Genomic DNA, 16,657 nt, shown 5'->3' on the forward strand with positions numbered 1-16,657 from the left:
CCCTAGACTTGAGTCTTGGCTCCATTTCCAATTCTGGCTTCCTGTTAATGTGCATCCTGGCAAGCAGCAGGTGATACTCAAGTACTGGGGTCCCTGCCACCCACATGGGAGATCTGGATTGAGTTCTGGGCTCCTAGTTTTGGCTGTTGTGGGTATTTGGGGGAGTGAACAAGCAGATGAAGAATCTCTGTTTCTGTTTCTCTGCTTTTCATAGAAAACAAATTAGAAATAATTAAACCATATCCCCTTCTTTAAAACAAACAAACTCAGCCTTGGACTGAGCCCTGGACATTGCTCCACGGTGATTTTGGCCCTCAGGAGACATTTAGCTGAGTCTGAAGACATTTTTGGTTATCATTACCAGGGAGATGTTGTATGTGTGCTACCGGTATCTAGTGGGTCGTGGCAAGGCATGCTGCTAAACATTTTTCAATTCACAGGACAGCCCCACAACAAAAAATTATCCAGCTGAAAATGTGAATTGTGCAGAAGTTGAGAAACGCTGATTCTGAGGGCAGAAAGAAAAGACTGAAAATGGGTAGTAAAAAATATTAGGAAGCCAAAGTTAAGTACAGAAGCTGAGAATAGATGCTGAAGGAACACTGTGCCTGATGGTCAAGTTCCTAAGGAATGAGACATGCGCTTGGATTCAGTAATGCAGAATTGGTGGTGACAATAAAAACGTGACTTTAGATCATAAAGATCTTTAAGGGTGAACAGGAAGACAGGAAGTAGAAACAGTGACAAGGAATAACTTAATAACTTATTCAAGTTTTGCTCTAAATACACAGAGAAAAATGTCATCAGAGCAGGCAGTTGTAGGTCCGGAAGTATGTTTTTTATTAATATGGGACAGCATGTTCGTAGGGTATTGGATTTGAGCCAACAGAGGACAAAGAAGGGCTAACTATAGGAACAAAGTCCTGGGTTAAGGAAGAATGAGTTTAACAACAAACAAAAGATGAAAACCTTCTCTTTATCAGGCTTGACTATCCACCTATCTGCTTAAGAATTTGAGAATTACCTTTCTTAGAGTAAGTAGTTGTTCAGCTCTCCAGTAGAAACTAAGTCATCATTACAGACCAATGGTAACAAATGACCAATTGTCATACCATAAGAAGAAAGATATATGTTTCTAAAGTACAGTTACATCTGATCTTCAATAGTTCTTTAAGTATGTGTCTCATGAATAAACCAGCATACAAGGAAATTCTACAATGGACTAGATAAAGATACCTTTACCATACAATCTTTTAATAAAAATTCTCATCTATCTATAGGAATTAAATTATAGATGTTTTCTTGAATGACTGGATTAGAAATTACAGTAGTTATTTGAATTGAAATAAAGGACACTGGATTCTCTGTGGGATACAGATACAATGTAGTATGTTTCCAGCTCTTATCACCTGATGATTAGCTTTTAACAATTCATAACATGTATCCCATGAAAAAGAAATTAATTAAAGGTCAGAAATAAGAAGAGACATAATTAAAAATTACAGAAAAATAGAAAATACCACAAAAAAGGTCTGTGTTTTTGCTTCTCAAAATTACAAGCTGAAATTTCATCTCCTTCATTCTACACTGCATTGCTAATTGTTCACCCCCAACTAATTGCCAAATGGTCTGAATCTTCAAGGCTTGATGAAGAGGTGAAGAGTTACTTTCTCTTTTGTCTTTATTTTCCATTTAATTTTTAATGTAATAGAATATTGTGCTTTAGCTTGGTAATGAAGGTCTGACAATCTCAAACTCTTTAATGGAGAAGCTTAACTGGAATTAGACTGCTCTAACAACTTTTCACTTTTTCTTCCCATCCTATATCTTTTAAATTTTAATTCACTTTTTTAAACGAGGTATACATTTTCTTTCTTTTCTTTTTTAAAGATTTTATTTATTTTAAAGACAGAGTTACAGACAGATATAGATAGAAAGAGAGAGAGAAGTCTTCTATCTGCTGGTTCACTTCCCAAATGGCCGCTACGGCTGGAGCTGGGCTGATCCGAAGCCAGGAGCCAGGAACTCCTTCCAGGTCTCCCATGTGGGTGCAGGGGCCCAAGGCCTTGGGCCATTCTCCGCTGCTTTCCCAGGCCATAGCAGGGAGCTCGATGGGAAGTGGTGCACCTGGGACCCGAACAGGCATGTATATGGGATGCCAGCACCACAGCCTGGGGATTTAACCTGCTGTGTCACAGTGCTGGCCCAAGGTATACATTTTCATGAAGAGAAGATATCATTAATGATAGATCTTTTCCTTTGAGGCCCTATACACTTTAGTAGTAAATGGACAAAGCAAGATAAAACAGGAAAGGATCTCCCTTTGAAAAGTAGTTAGTGTGGTGCTGGTGTTGTGGTGCAGTGGGTTAAGCCGCCGCCTGCGAAGATAGGGGATGCTGGTTTGTGTCCCGGCACATAGCACAAAAGTAAGCATCAGATACACAGCAGCTACTATGAAAACACAGTTCTCAGATGAGAAGCAGGAAGGGGCATACCACAACCCACTGTGTGGGCTAATTTCTGAATTAGCTTGATTGTCTAGTCATTTCAGTTTCATTTTCAGATTATATTCTGTATAGCCTTTCTGCTTCAATTTCTATTTGTGTGAAACTTTATAAAGTTAAAAATTTTAAACCTGTATTTACATTTTAATTTAACATCTCAAACTATATGAGTTAGATCTAATTTTTATTTTATTTTCTATGACAGAAAATTATCAAAAACCAAACCAAATAAAACTATTTAAGCATTTTCTTTCCAAAACTAAATATTTTACCTGGCCATTTCCAAGCAGAGATGCATCTTTCCCAATTAGAAAATAGGATCCAAAAAAGAAAATAAAGGCATGACTGAAACCCAGGATGGTCCAATAAAGAAATGTTTTAATGCTTAACAGACGATTTTTACTAATGTCTCTAAATTAAAGAAAAAGAGAGAAAAAGTGACAAATTAGGATTTATATTTACCTGTTAAATAATTATGATATTTGGTAATTAAAAAATAGATTTTAATTTAAAACTGCTTGAAAATATTAGCAGAGAAAATAAATCCAAATTTACAAACCACCACTTCTATTATCATACATCTGTGTAACAGCTTACAATTCACTAAAGTTCAAAATACTTTCTCTTTTGATAAAGAAATGATACAGGCATAATTCTTCAGTTTAATTGTGACAAGCTGAGTTATTTGTATTATGTTCTTCTGTGAACCTTCTTCAGTTACTCTGCCATGATGTTCTCTTTAGTGAGGTCATCTGAATGAGGTTCAGCACTTAGATTCATTTAAAAAAAAAAAAAAGATTTGTTACTTATTTGAAAGGGAGAGTTACAGAAAAAGGGAGAGAGAGAGACAAAGAGAGGGAGAGAGAGGGAGAGAGGGAGAGAGAGATATCTTCCATTCGGTGGTTCACTCCCCAAATGGATGCAATGGCTGAGGCTGGGCCAGGCCAGGCCAGGCCAGGCCAGGCCATCTGTGTCTCCCATGTGGGTGGCATGGACCCAAGAATGTGGGCCTTATTCTGCTGCTTTCCCAGGCTCATTAGCAGGGAACTGGACAGCAGGTGGAGCAGCCAGGACTTGAACCGGTACTCATATGGGACGCCAGTGTCACAGGTTGTGGTTTAACCCGCTGTGCCACAACACTGGCCCCTAGGCTCCTTACTAATGTTCCTCTCAACAACAGCTATCAAGAGAAGAAACAACTTGTGCCACTCGTGGGTCATGCATACCCTGTCCTAGATCTCCAGGAAAACCAAAGAGAGTTATTCCATATCTGGATAATGGACACCTCTATAGACACTTCTGTAATTACTTTACAGCAGACCCCTACGTTGGTCCTGAGGAGGATTCACATCTCTGTGTTTTCTTGGTTTTGGCAAAGCAGGAATGAAGCAGGAGAATCTGGGAAGGTAATTAATGTCCTCAACCCAGCATTTGGCAGTGATTATTACTCAAAAATCTGGAAATACCAAAACATAAACTACTTTTTTTGGAATTCTAGAGATTACTAATTAATGAGTAATTTCTTCTGTGTGAAAGACAGTATTACTGGTTTACAACAGTAAGTACAAATTACATAATCATCCAATGCATTTCTAGGATAAAAGTATTCATTCTTCAAAATGTTGGGAAAATTATTCAAATTTTCTTTGATGACCAATAACCAATTAAGCCGTAAGACAACTAAAGTACTTTCCTTAGTAGAGTATTAACGACCAAGACACCACCACCTAATATATTTGGCTATATTTTTAGGTACATTTTAAAACTGGTAACTATTGGATACATTATTTGCAATCAGAAATGCTGTGGACATTTAATATCAGAAAATACTTACCGATAGAGGGTAGGCTTGTTCTGTAATATATGAGGGTCTATATGCTGTTCCAAAAGACTATATATCAGAATAGGTAGGGAAGTAAAACAAATGTTGTATAAAGTCAGGTACACACTGTCATACAGTGTCTAGAAAGAGACATTGGAAAAATTTTGAGAATTTAAACTATGTATTACTATTACCCTTTGGCATATAATCCCAAAGCAGCATATTAAATATAAGCATACAATTGTAGGTTTTACAGTTGACATCAAATTCCATTTAAGTAATTCCAAGTAAATAACTCCAATTTGTTTTTATGTAGACATATAATATTCTTAGATTTATATTCTTTGTAGAAATTGGAATGCTTTGCTGTCGATGTTTCTGAAACTGCAGTGAATTGGATCTAAATTTCAAGATTCTCCACAATTTGGCCATTGTGATATATTTTTACATATTTTCCCACAAGCATCCTAGTGTCTTACCATGCCTTAGAAACGTAATACATATGGTTTTGCTCTCATGGCTTGGTCAACCCATGTATGTCCTACATTTTCTTTAAGGCAATGAACAAGAGTCTTCTTCTATGAACTTTTTTCATAGTGGTGCCAGTCCTTGATGATAGCTTCCTTCTCTGAGGAGTCACAGGTGATACTGTTGGTACTAACTGCTTAGCACTTTGCTAAAGCTTCAGATACTGATTTTATTGTTATTAACACTGTCTCCTAAATTACAGTGTAAGGTCTCTGAAAACCCTAAATCAATCCAAATCAGGTCGCATTGTCATATGATCTTATAGCATTCTTATTATCCTTATTTCATTCAGATAAAGAAATTGTTACTAGCAATCAATGCTCAACCAGCTATTTGTAATTCAGAATTATAGACTAAAACCAGAGAAGACAGTGATTAAGCACAGAAACAGCACACGAAAAACAAAGATAATTAAGCCCTTAGTTTTTCAACAAATTAGAAACAATGCCTTGATCAATCTGAGCTGTATAATGTGTTATGTAAAAAGGGGGCTAATCAGACGGAGTAGGTCCAAGTCACGGGTGACTCATCAACTTATCGATGTGATCTTGAGCAAGCTACTTGAGTTCTGTGGATTTCACTTTCTTTTGCTATGAAATAAAACAGTCCACATGTGGGCCACTGAGGACTTCCCCCAAGTCCATGTCCAGCACAGCCACTGCTAAACAATCACACCATCTCCTGTCTGAACCTGTGGTCCCTGAAACCTTGCCAGTGCAGTACTGGAGAGGCCCCTATCAATTATTTAAAGCTGGTTCCTAAGATGAAACTTGTTTGTCATCCTGGCTAAATCAGTAAGTTTCCTTTCAGACCTAAAAAAGTTCTCAGTCAAAAATGAAAGTGAAATGAATCTCCAATGCTTATCTGGCCTGGTTTGATAAGGAAGCTATATAAATATCACAAATAAGCTGAAAAAAGTTATCAAATTCTCTGAGAAGCTGTTAAGAGTTCATACATAGTTTAAAAAAGCATCCCCAATTTAAAAATACTTTTGCACCAACACTTACTTCAAACTGAAAACCACAATAAATATGAATGTTACGCTGATCAAACATATGGATCAGAAAGTTTTGTTTAGTTATTACCTGCAGGACTAAGAAAAAAATCCTTCCAAATGTATTCAAAATTTAAATATACACATCTTACTCTAAAAGGACAAAACACAACTTCTGTTTACTTACTTGTTGGGAAAACAAACAGTAGAACTGATATAAAAACTGGGGTGTGATAAAACACACATTCTGAAAAACAAGATAAAGTGAGATATAATTAAAATATTTAGGTCTAAAAGAGAAAACAAATTCCGAAATGACTAGCTACTAAATTGTCTGGTCATACAACTTAGATTGATATGAAATAGATGATTTGTCTGTAAGGACTTGTCTGCATAAAATGGGAAAGTAGAATTCTCATTTTATTAAAAACATCTCCCATCTTTCTAAGCAACAGTGTATATGTCAGAATGAAAAAGCCTTAGCTTTGATAACTGACAAGCAATGTCGTAATTTTTAATTTATAAACTTCTAATTTTTATTCAGTACTTTTATAGTTCAAAAAGTAAGATTTACCTAAACATTAGGACTATGAAAGCTTTATATATTACAAAAATATTTAAAGCACACAATAAATGGGACTACCAAAACACCTTTCCATCTCAACGAATTGATAAGTAAAAGCTGGAGTAATAAGCTAGAAAAACACTACCCTGCTCATCTGATACCAATATGTAGTCCACTAGTGTTCTTTCATTAGTTTGCAGCTGTTAATTACAGAAATATATGCAATATGAGACACTCTGGTTTATCCTACCCTCCCAAAAGGGTCCAGAGATAGAACAGTATTTCAACACAATTAGTTTCCTTGTAATCCTATGTTTTATTTATTTTTTTTAAAGTTTTATTTATTTACTTTAGAGACAGTTATAGCAGAGAGAGGTCTTCCATCCACCTGTTTTATTTTATGCATATAAAACCACTATATTAAGGAGTACATACATTTCAGTACACTATCAAAAGGTCAGGCAGGGCACAAAAAATGTTAAGAAACTTTGCTTGAAACCATCATACTGGCGTGACATGAAAATTTACTTACTGGTTCAAGACAAAGTAACTTTTTAAAAAAAAAAAATTTACATATTTGGAAGTTGGGATTATAGCGAGAGAGAGATTTTCTGTCCCCCATGTTGCTCCTCAGATGGCTGCAATGGCCATGGAGGAACCAGGCTGAATTCAGGTGCCAGAAGCTTCTTCTAGGTCTCCTCCATGGGTGCAGGGGCCCAAGAACTTGAGCCATCAGTTGCTGCTTTCCCAGGCTCATTAGCAGGAAGCTGGGTCAGAAGTGGAGCAGCCGGGACTCCAAACCTCACCCATATGGGATGCCGGGGTGTTTCTGTACCACAATGCTGGCCCCAAGACAAAATAACTTTAAAGAAAATCAGATTTAGTGGAGTGAGCCAGCAGATGGAAGATCGACGTCTCTCTGTCTCTCCCTTTCTAACTCTGCCTTTCAAATAAACAAAGTAAATCTTTAAAATAAATAAATCAAATTTATTGTATCCTACAACAAACGTCACTTTTAAGTGTAAATTTTGATGTTTTGACAAATTCAAACACAACAATAAAATTAGAGAACTTTTCTATCACCAGCTCTTACATTGCTTTCTAGTTAATTCTATCAACTGTACCTTTTGTTCCTAGCTACCACTGATTTGCTTTCTATCAGTATAAATTAGATTTATTTCAAAAATCCTGTAATTTTTACATAACGAATCTACCAGAAATGTTTATGGTTACAACATTCCTTAAGCTGAAACTTCTAATTACTATATCAATAATTGATTTTAAATTTATGCATGAAACTTACCTTATAAAAAAAATACTGTACAAGGGTAGCTATTCTAATATAATAAAAATGACCGTGAACAAAAAGTAATTTGGAGAGGAATTTAAATCTAGCTATTGCATAGTCACTATTTCTTGCAGCCTGTCTTCCTTCTTTACCCATGATTCCTGTAACACAGAAACAAAAAAGCATGATTACTGTTAACACACAGAATAATTTTCATCATACATCTGAAAATATCTTAATTATTTATAGTGGTTGAACCTGAACTTACGAAGAACACTAAATCCTCATTTACAGCAGATAGCAGTTGGCCCTAAAAGTTATTCTGCTTAAATATGTAATAGACAGTTGGAATACATACCTGACATGTAACATCAATTTTCAAGGAAGTATAATAAAATACAATATTATAAAAATAATATTGAAAGTTAAGGATCTAGTAGGTGCACAAATTATTATACTGATAAGCATAAAACATGGGAGTAATAGAATTCTGACAGAATGCTATGAAATAGCTTGAATCTCACTATTACCAATGAATATATTCATTGAAATTATTCATATTGAATTGTTTGAACCTAGCAAAAAATAAGCAAGTTTAACTCTTTTAAAACTTTTCTGTGTAAGTGCTTTTTCAGGAAAAAAAATATTTAAAATAAAATTTTAAGTTGTACAATATCATTTAAATAATTGTAACCTTTTATCTGACAAATATAATTTTTAGGTTACAATAATCATTTAGGCTTCAAAACAGCAAAAGAGTTATTGCCAAATTCACTTATTTTCAATATAAAATAAACTTTTAAAACTTATTTTTCAAAGTTAAATTTTGTTTAATTAAAGATCAAAACGCTCCAAAATGTACAAAGAAAATTACCTATTCATGGTGCCTAGAGAAAAACCACTGTTTTCTGTCTATATCCTTTTAGAATTTCCTTCTGCATACTTTGTGTCTGTGTATTTAATATATATAAGAAAATGTGTACAAAAATGAGATAGTTACAAAATGCTTTTGTTACTTAATCGAGTATGGATATCGCTTATAATATATCTACGGGTACTTCAAAAAGATATGGAAAAATTTAATTAAAAGGTAAGCTACTTGGGGCCAAAAAACCTTTGCAATCTATACATAGTCATTTCACAATATAAATTTTCCACGAACTTTGAGGCCCCCTCATAACTTTATCAACATATTCAATCATTTTATTAAAGAAATTCCTGGATGCATAACTGCAATGTCAATAGGCAGATACGGGGATTTAAAAAAGTTCATGGAAAAACAGGATTAAAATATAACGTGCATTTTCCATGAACTATGTACACTTACAATTTCGTTATGAATAAGAGTGCAGGGTATAGCAATCTATAATTCCAGCAAGAATGCTTGAGAGTATCTGTTTATCTGTATCTTTGTCAACTCAGGTTTAACAATTTTTGTAATTGCTGCCAATCTGATAGGCAATTTTAACCAGCATTGCTTTGACTGTTAGAGACTAAATACTTTTTCATTCCTTCTGCATATTTCCACTTAAGTATTTTTCCTATTCTGCTTACTCTGTTAAGACTTCACATATTAGGAATATTCGACTTCATTAGATAATTTGCAAATATGCTAGTGTGCCCTCTGGTTTTAAAATTTATTTTCCACCTTACAAGATTTGAAATGTCTCTTTCATGACCTACTAAACAAAGTTTTTTGTACTTTAATATATGATATAGAAAGTTTCATCAAATTATGGAGATTTATAGAAATAACAATGTACAAACTAGAGAGCACATCAACTTTTCAAAATGAAGAGTTAATTATCTCAAAGAGGAAGGAGCTGATCTGAGAGATTCATTGGAGATACCAGACTTGACAGCTACTCAACACAGGATATTACAGGCACTATTCTAGAACAGAGACTCGTCCAACTCTCTTCTGTCAAAGTTTATCCTTCAATAAAAAGTTCCTATCCATATTTTCCTCTTTTGCTCTTTATTTGTAAAATAAAGATACAGAGAAAGAGAGGTCAGAATATGCAATGATTAATAAATTAAGAGGTTAAAATATGCAATGATTAATGAACTTAATGTAAGGAAGTAATATCAGTATTTTGAATCCAATAAAAAATTTAGGTAAAAATAGAAAATTGAATAAAGGCTTTTATTGAAATCAGGAACTATTTCATATTTTATATTTTTATTACAGTCTGGGTAATTTTCTATACCTAAAATTATTTTCAAAATTCATTGTAGAATCTTTAGAGTCACAAATAAAGTAAATAACAGTAACATTCTAAAACAAGAATTTAAAACCATCAGGGCAACTCTGTAAATCACAAGCTTAGATTTTAAAAAGAGTAAAACAAGGTGTGCAAGTACTCTATAAGGTACAAAATGCATGAAAAAATAAGTTTCTTTTATTCAGAAGAATTGGCAAAAATAAAATTCACCACAGTGGTATTTAATTCCTTAAAATTTGGAACTAAAATATCCTAAATGGTGAGTTTAATAGGTTTTAACAGAGCTACACAATAATATACTGCTATGTTGTATTTAGTTTTGATTCACATGTCTACAGAAGGAAAATCTGAAACCACCAAATAATTACATCAATTTAAAAAGTTTAGGAAAAAACAGTCAATCACCTATTCCAACATGTGCTTCCTGTATCATGCTTACGTCATTAGCACCATCCCCAACAGCCAAGGTTATAGGTTTCTCAGGGGAGATTTTTATCAATCTGATTACCTGAAAGACAATGAATTAGCTCTTTATGATAGAATTTCAGTTTTCTCATATTTGCATAAAGCCATTTATCTGACCTGACTCTGTACTGAAAGAATGGTAATGAAAGAACTAATCTTATAATATATAAGAAATGCACTGGTTTTCACTTTTTTGAGAGATGTCTCCATTAAGATTTTAGGGATGTCTTTCAGAAACTCATAACAAAATAGTATAACGTTTGCATTCTATCTCTTAAATATACTTTATATTTTTAAAAAGCTTAATAATTTTGTTTTGTTAAAAAATTGCACTTTAATTGAATTCTGTTAGGAAAATTTTTTTCTTTCTCATGAAATGATTCTTTTCACTTGATACACAGGAACGATAATTGCTTTCTCTTACAAAAAAATTGAGAAAATTTTAATAAGCAATCAAAACTAAACCAGACGAAATCAAAATAAATCTTAACGAATTCTACAATGTACTTTTATAAAGAACCTGGACATAATCTGTTTATTCTCCAGTTTTAGTTTCCATAACTTAGGGCATCTGAGTTACAATAATTGAGGCACTGTAATGAAATTTTACAAAGCCAAAAAAATTAGATGTCTAATCTATTAGATGCATGTGAAATAATCAGTACTTAATGTGCATTGCAAAAGATATTTGTGAAAGATACAGTCTAAGACTTCAAATTTCATACCTGGAATTAAAAAGAGTTTGTAAACATTTCCATTTCAATCATGGGTGGCTGAAATTTAAATATCTCCTGAATATAGTTTTATATTACATTAGGTTGCTTTTCAACTTTTCTACTAAAGATCTGTTTACCACTTGATGGGCACTTTTAGCAAACAATTATTATTTCATGAGAGCAAGAACCACTCGAAGGTGCAGATGGATTGAAGTCTTCAAGGCTCCTTTACCAGCTAAGTAACTAATTTGTGTAATATTAGCTATCACAGTTCAAATCTGTATTTCAGCCAGATAAAAAACTGCTGCCCACCACAGATTTTCTAGTCATTATAAATACTTGAAACTTGAATGTTCAGAGGACTCTGAAAGTCATTTAATATATATGGTTAAAGTGATGAAGATTCATATTCTATGTATCACCAAATCAAACTAGGTAAAGCATGAACTTAAAAATATTTTTAGATCTAAATATCTTCATGGGAATTCTTATAAAATATGCATACTTTCGCTTTCTGCAGTGGTGCCATACGACAGCATAATACAGCTGAACAATTCCTGCAAACTTCCATAAATAGTTTTTCATGTTCCCTGAGTGCAAGAGATAGGCTGGTTCCATCCACTACCAGCCCATGCTGAATCACATGATCTTCTGTAATTCTAAAAGAGAAAACAATGATACTCTCCATAAGATACCCTGAAGGAACATTATTTACACTCATATAGAAAGAAGATTCTTATGAAAGATGAACAGTTCACTCAGTCTGTTTTAAGACTGACATATCAGGGAACAAATTCAATTACATAATCTGAAAGTTAAGATTAAGAAGAACTGAGAGACACTGATAGGATGAGAGTTCAGTTATGTGATGAGTTTATACAGAAATACAGTAACTATATATTTTTTCTTTTTAAAGATGATGTATTTATTATTTGAAAGTTACAGTTTCAGAAGGAGAGGGAGAGACAGAGAAGGAGAGAGAGATCTTCTATTTGCTGGTTCACTCTCTAGATGGCTGCAATGAACAGCGCTGGGCCAGGCCAAAGACAGGAGCCAGGCGCTTCACTCAGGTCTCTCATGTGGGTGCAGGGGCCCAAACACTTGGGCCATCTTCTGCTGCTTTCCCAGGTACATTAGCAGGGAGCTGGATTGGAAGTGGAGCAACAGGGACGTGAGCCAGCACCCATATGGGATGCTAGTGTGGCAGGCAGCAGCTTTACCTGCTATACTGCAACACCAGCCCCAGTAACTATATTTTCTAAAATGTGAATTATAACACGTAATCTAAGGATATTCTCACAAACTGTGAATATGGAAATTCTTACAAAAATATAAATATTATTAGCTACACTTGTAGCAAATTCTAATTTTGAAAATTAAGTCAATCAAGAATGTTCAGGTAGATTCATGAGCTAGATTTACCATGTGTTTGAGCAGGAAGGAAAGGAATGAAGGACTCAATGCTGTCTTACTGTTAACTCCTATAATGGATGATAATGGCACATATTACTATGTTGGAACAGGAATAACACCTCACTTGTCATATGCTATGCAAGTGCTACTCAAAAGTATGATCTGACTACCGGCAGCTGGGCAAACTATTGGCTGCCAGAAGATGTGAGGAGGAATCTACTCAGTGTACATTAAATTAGGGTTTTCTCTAGATGTATTATGATCTCAGAATCCATGGGATATTTAAGAAATATGAAAAAGGGGCCAGCATTGTTACACAGTAGGTTAACGCCTGTGACAACAGCATCCGATGTAGAGCAGCAATTTGTGTCCCAGCTGCTCTGCTTCCAACCCAGCTCCCTGCTAAAGTGCTTGGGAAAGCAGCAGAGGATGGCCCAAGTACTTGGGTCACTGCCACCCATGTGGGAGATGAGGATGGAGTTCTGGGCTCCTGGCTTCAACTATATCAGCCCTGGCCATCGGAATGATTTTGGGAATGAACCAGTAGATGGAAGATCTCTCTCTCCTCTCTCTGTGACACTCTACCAGTCAAATAAATAAATAGATCTTAAAAATATATGGAAAAGCTTACAGAGTTATGGAACACAGTAGACAGCACCTGTTCATCTCTGTAGCCTCTTAGTTTGCTATGGCCTACACCCTCTCCCACCTACCTTGTCCTGGGGCTACATTTTCCTATGGATTCTTGAGAAAGCCTCCCTCCCAGCTCTATGAATGTGCATACCTTCCCCCTCTGCTTTTGGTATTTATCCAGTTGACTTCTCACCTCTCAGGAGGCAACAGGGTTTCAGTTCTTCCAGAGCTCTCCCTGATACTCTAGGTCCAGGCTAAGTTTCCCTCTCTGCCTGTCTCAGTCACAATTCTGTTGTGGCAGATCTATGCCAATGTATTTACTTCTCTGTTTTTCCTACATTCCATGTATTTTGAGAATAAACAACATATTTTATACGACTCTCTGTTCTAAATGCCTAGATAGGAGACCATATATGTTTGTGAAGAAAGGCATAAACTAAAGCAATCAAAGGTATGGAATTCCTGGCTCTACTCAAGTTTTTCATAAATATTTTTAGACAAGACACTTCCTGAAAGTCTATAAATTGAAATCCTATTAACTTCCATGTCTATAGAAGAAAACATATTCTACCAAAAAGATTTAGTATCTTCAAAATATGGTATACAACTGATAGAAGACCTCTGTTTCTCCCTCCCTGCCTCCCTCTTGCTCTCTCTCTCTCTGTTTCTGAATCTCTGTAACTCTGCCTTTCAAATAAATAAATAAATCTTAAAAAAAACACAAAAAATGGTATAAATTTCACACAGCCAAGTGCTATAGTCTGTCCCCTCCAAAATGCATGCTGAAACTTAAGCTCTGTAATGGTGGTATTAAGAAGTGGGGCATTGAAGTTGGTGCTGTGGCTTAGCAGGCTAAGCCTCTGCCTGCAGTGCCAGCATCCCATATGGGTGCCAGTTCATGTTCCAGCTGCTCCACTTCTGATCCAGCTCCCTGCTTATGGAAGATGGCCCAAGTCTTGGCCCCTGTACCCATGTAGGAGACCTGGAAGAAATTCCTGGTTCCTGGCTTCAGATAGACCCAGCTCCAGCCATTGCGGCCATGTGAGGAGTGAACCAGCAAGTGGAAGACCTTTCTCTCTGTCTCTCCTTCTCTTTGCCTGTAACTCTAGTTCTCAAAGAAATATATATATTTTTTAAAGAAGTGGGGCCTTTTGGGAAGTGATTATCGTAAGGGCTCTGCCCTCACGAGTGGATCACTGCTCTGACAGAGCAGCTTCTGTCTTGGAGGACGCAGCATTCCTGGAGGCAACAACAAGGCGCCCTCTTGAAAGCAGGCAGCAGCCCTCATCACGTAGCCTGCTGGTGCCTTGACCCTGGACTTCTCAGCCTCCAGAAGTGTGGAAAAAACAAACTAACTCCCGTCTTTATAAATTACCTGGTTTCAGGTATTTTTCCATAGCGTACAAATGGACTAAGAAAGCAAGCCTTAAATCCACTTTAAGAGTATAATCTTCACTTTAATATATAAACTTACATTATTTATTTGTTGGGGGGGAGAGGGGGAGGAGGAGGGGAGTTCATTCCCCAAATGCCTGAAAAAGCTGGGGCTGTACCAGAACTGAAGCTGGGAACTGGGAATCCAGGTCTGCCACATGGGAAGCTGAAGCCCAGTTACTTAAGCTGTCACTGCTGCCTCCCAGGGTCTGCATTAACAGGAAACCAGGAGTCAAACTTAGACACTCTGATGCGAAACACCGACACCTTAGCTGGCATCTTAACTTCTAGGCTAAATGTCCACCCAAGTTCTTTGTAACTTTTGCACAAAAAAGGAAAGGAACAATACTAATCATTGTAACATATTCATGAAAAGCACTTATATTTGAAGACTTAAAGATACACGCTAAAATACAAATAGTATCTATAAATGCTTATAATTATTAAGCATTTAATATTTTTATTAAATGCATAATGTATCTATAACTTTTAGTATTTTTAAGTATATATTTATTTATAATCAGAAAAAGTATTTTAGAGCCGGCGCCGCGGCTCACTAGGCTAATCCTCTGCCTTGCGGCGCCGGCACACCGGGTTCTAGTCCCGGTCGGGGCACCGATCCTGTCCCGGTTGCCCCTCTTCCAGGCCAGCTCTCTGCTGTGGCCAGGGAGTGCAGTGGAGGATGGCCCAAGTGCTTGGGCCCTGCACCCCAGGGGAGACCAGGATAAGCACCTGGCTCCTGCCATCGGAACAGCGCGGTGCGCCGGCCGCAGCGCGCTACCGCGGCGGCCATTGGAGGGTGAACCAACGGCCAAGGAAGACCTTTCTCTCTGTCTGTCTCTCACTGTCCACTCTGCCTGTCAAAAAAAAAAAAAAAAGTATTTTAGAAAGCATATATAAAGCAAGTGATTTTGAGCACCTGCTTTCTACATTTGAGAAGTTTTCCTCGACATTGTAGTACTTAAATATTTAAGCAGCCACAATGTTATTCACATATTGATGTGGTACTAAACTCTGGATTTTGTCAAAGAAAAACTTATTTAAGAGATGTGTTTAAAAAGTACAACTTTTAGAAGAGTCTCTGTTTAAATACAAACAAAACTGTTGACCCAAGTAATTTTCATTGTACTACAATTTGTATTTAAACAGAGTGCCGCATCAATACATACACAATAAACAAATACAGCAGTGAATGTATATTAATGCTAAGGCATAATCTTTTAGTGTTGGCTTTTTCTGGGTATCACAGGAGCAGAAATAACAGGTACTGACAGGAGACAAGGAACCCTGATGTGCACACTGAAGCACATTCCTTAATTTATTGTGAAAAGTTAGATGGTGTTAGGACACCCTAAAAATCTGACCTGTTTATAAAAATGATTGACAAAAAAGGACAGAATTTAAACTATAAACTCTTATGAAATAATCTTTGAACAGTAAAATGCAGATTAATTTCCAAGTTTGATCATGTAAATTAGATTAGGGCCAGTAAATGTTTTCTGTACAGGGTCAGATAGTAAATATTTCAATTATAACCATTGTGAGGCAAGAGGTAAAACTGCAGATGTTATATTAGGCACCTTCCTAATGAATAAGAAATGAAATTTCAACAAACTTTTATTGAATAGGTTGAAATTATAGTAATAATTGAGTACAACTCCTAATACAAGTGTACTAATGAGAATAACATCTTTTTGGGTGGGGAATAATATTTCACTTAATTAGAGTTCAAAGTTAATGTTCCCTACCATCAACATTAATTGTAAACATTCCCTTGTTAGTGCTGATTCATCTGTAAAGAGATTTTAATTTTAATACAACAGAACTGTATATATGATCTAGATGTTAAATTCATTCTTTTTTTTTTTTTTTTTTTGACAGGCAGAGTGGACAGTGAGAGAGAGACAGAGAGAAAGGTCTTCCTTTTGCCGTTGGTTCACCCTCCAATGGCCGCCGCGGTAGCGCGCTGCGGCCGGCGCACCGCGCTGTTCCGATGGCAGGAGCCAGGTGCTTATCCTGGTCTCCCCTGGGGTGCAGAGCCCAAACACTTGGGCCATCCTCCACTGCACT

The 16,657-nt window shown here is 36.1% G+C and overlaps 1 protein-coding gene across 3 annotated transcripts in view; it reads right to left on the bottom strand.

Moving 5' to 3' along the window:
* ATP11B (ATPase phospholipid transporting 11B (putative)) overlaps window positions 1–16,657 on the bottom strand; it is a 120,105-nt gene that overhangs the window by 27,324 nt on the left and 76,124 nt on the right. For all 3 annotated transcript variants that reach the window (XM_062211353.1, XM_062211339.1, XM_062211346.1), the window contains exons 20-25: window positions 11,613–11,766; window positions 10,332–10,434; window positions 7,717–7,862; window positions 6,036–6,095; window positions 4,339–4,466; window positions 2,777–2,915 (exon numbers count right to left, since the gene is read on the bottom strand). In XM_062211353.1, coding sequence (XP_062067337.1) covers window positions 2,777–2,915; window positions 4,339–4,466; window positions 6,036–6,095; window positions 7,717–7,862; window positions 10,332–10,434; window positions 11,613–11,766 — 730 coding nt within the window. The remainder of the gene's footprint in view (window positions 1–2,776; window positions 2,916–4,338; window positions 4,467–6,035; window positions 6,096–7,716; window positions 7,863–10,331; window positions 10,435–11,612; window positions 11,767–16,657) is intronic.

This window comes from Lepus europaeus, chromosome 2 (assembly GCF_033115175.1).
Source record: "Lepus europaeus isolate LE1 chromosome 2, mLepTim1.pri, whole genome shotgun sequence".
Lineage (NCBI taxonomy): Eukaryota > Metazoa > Chordata > Mammalia > Lagomorpha > Leporidae > Lepus > Lepus europaeus.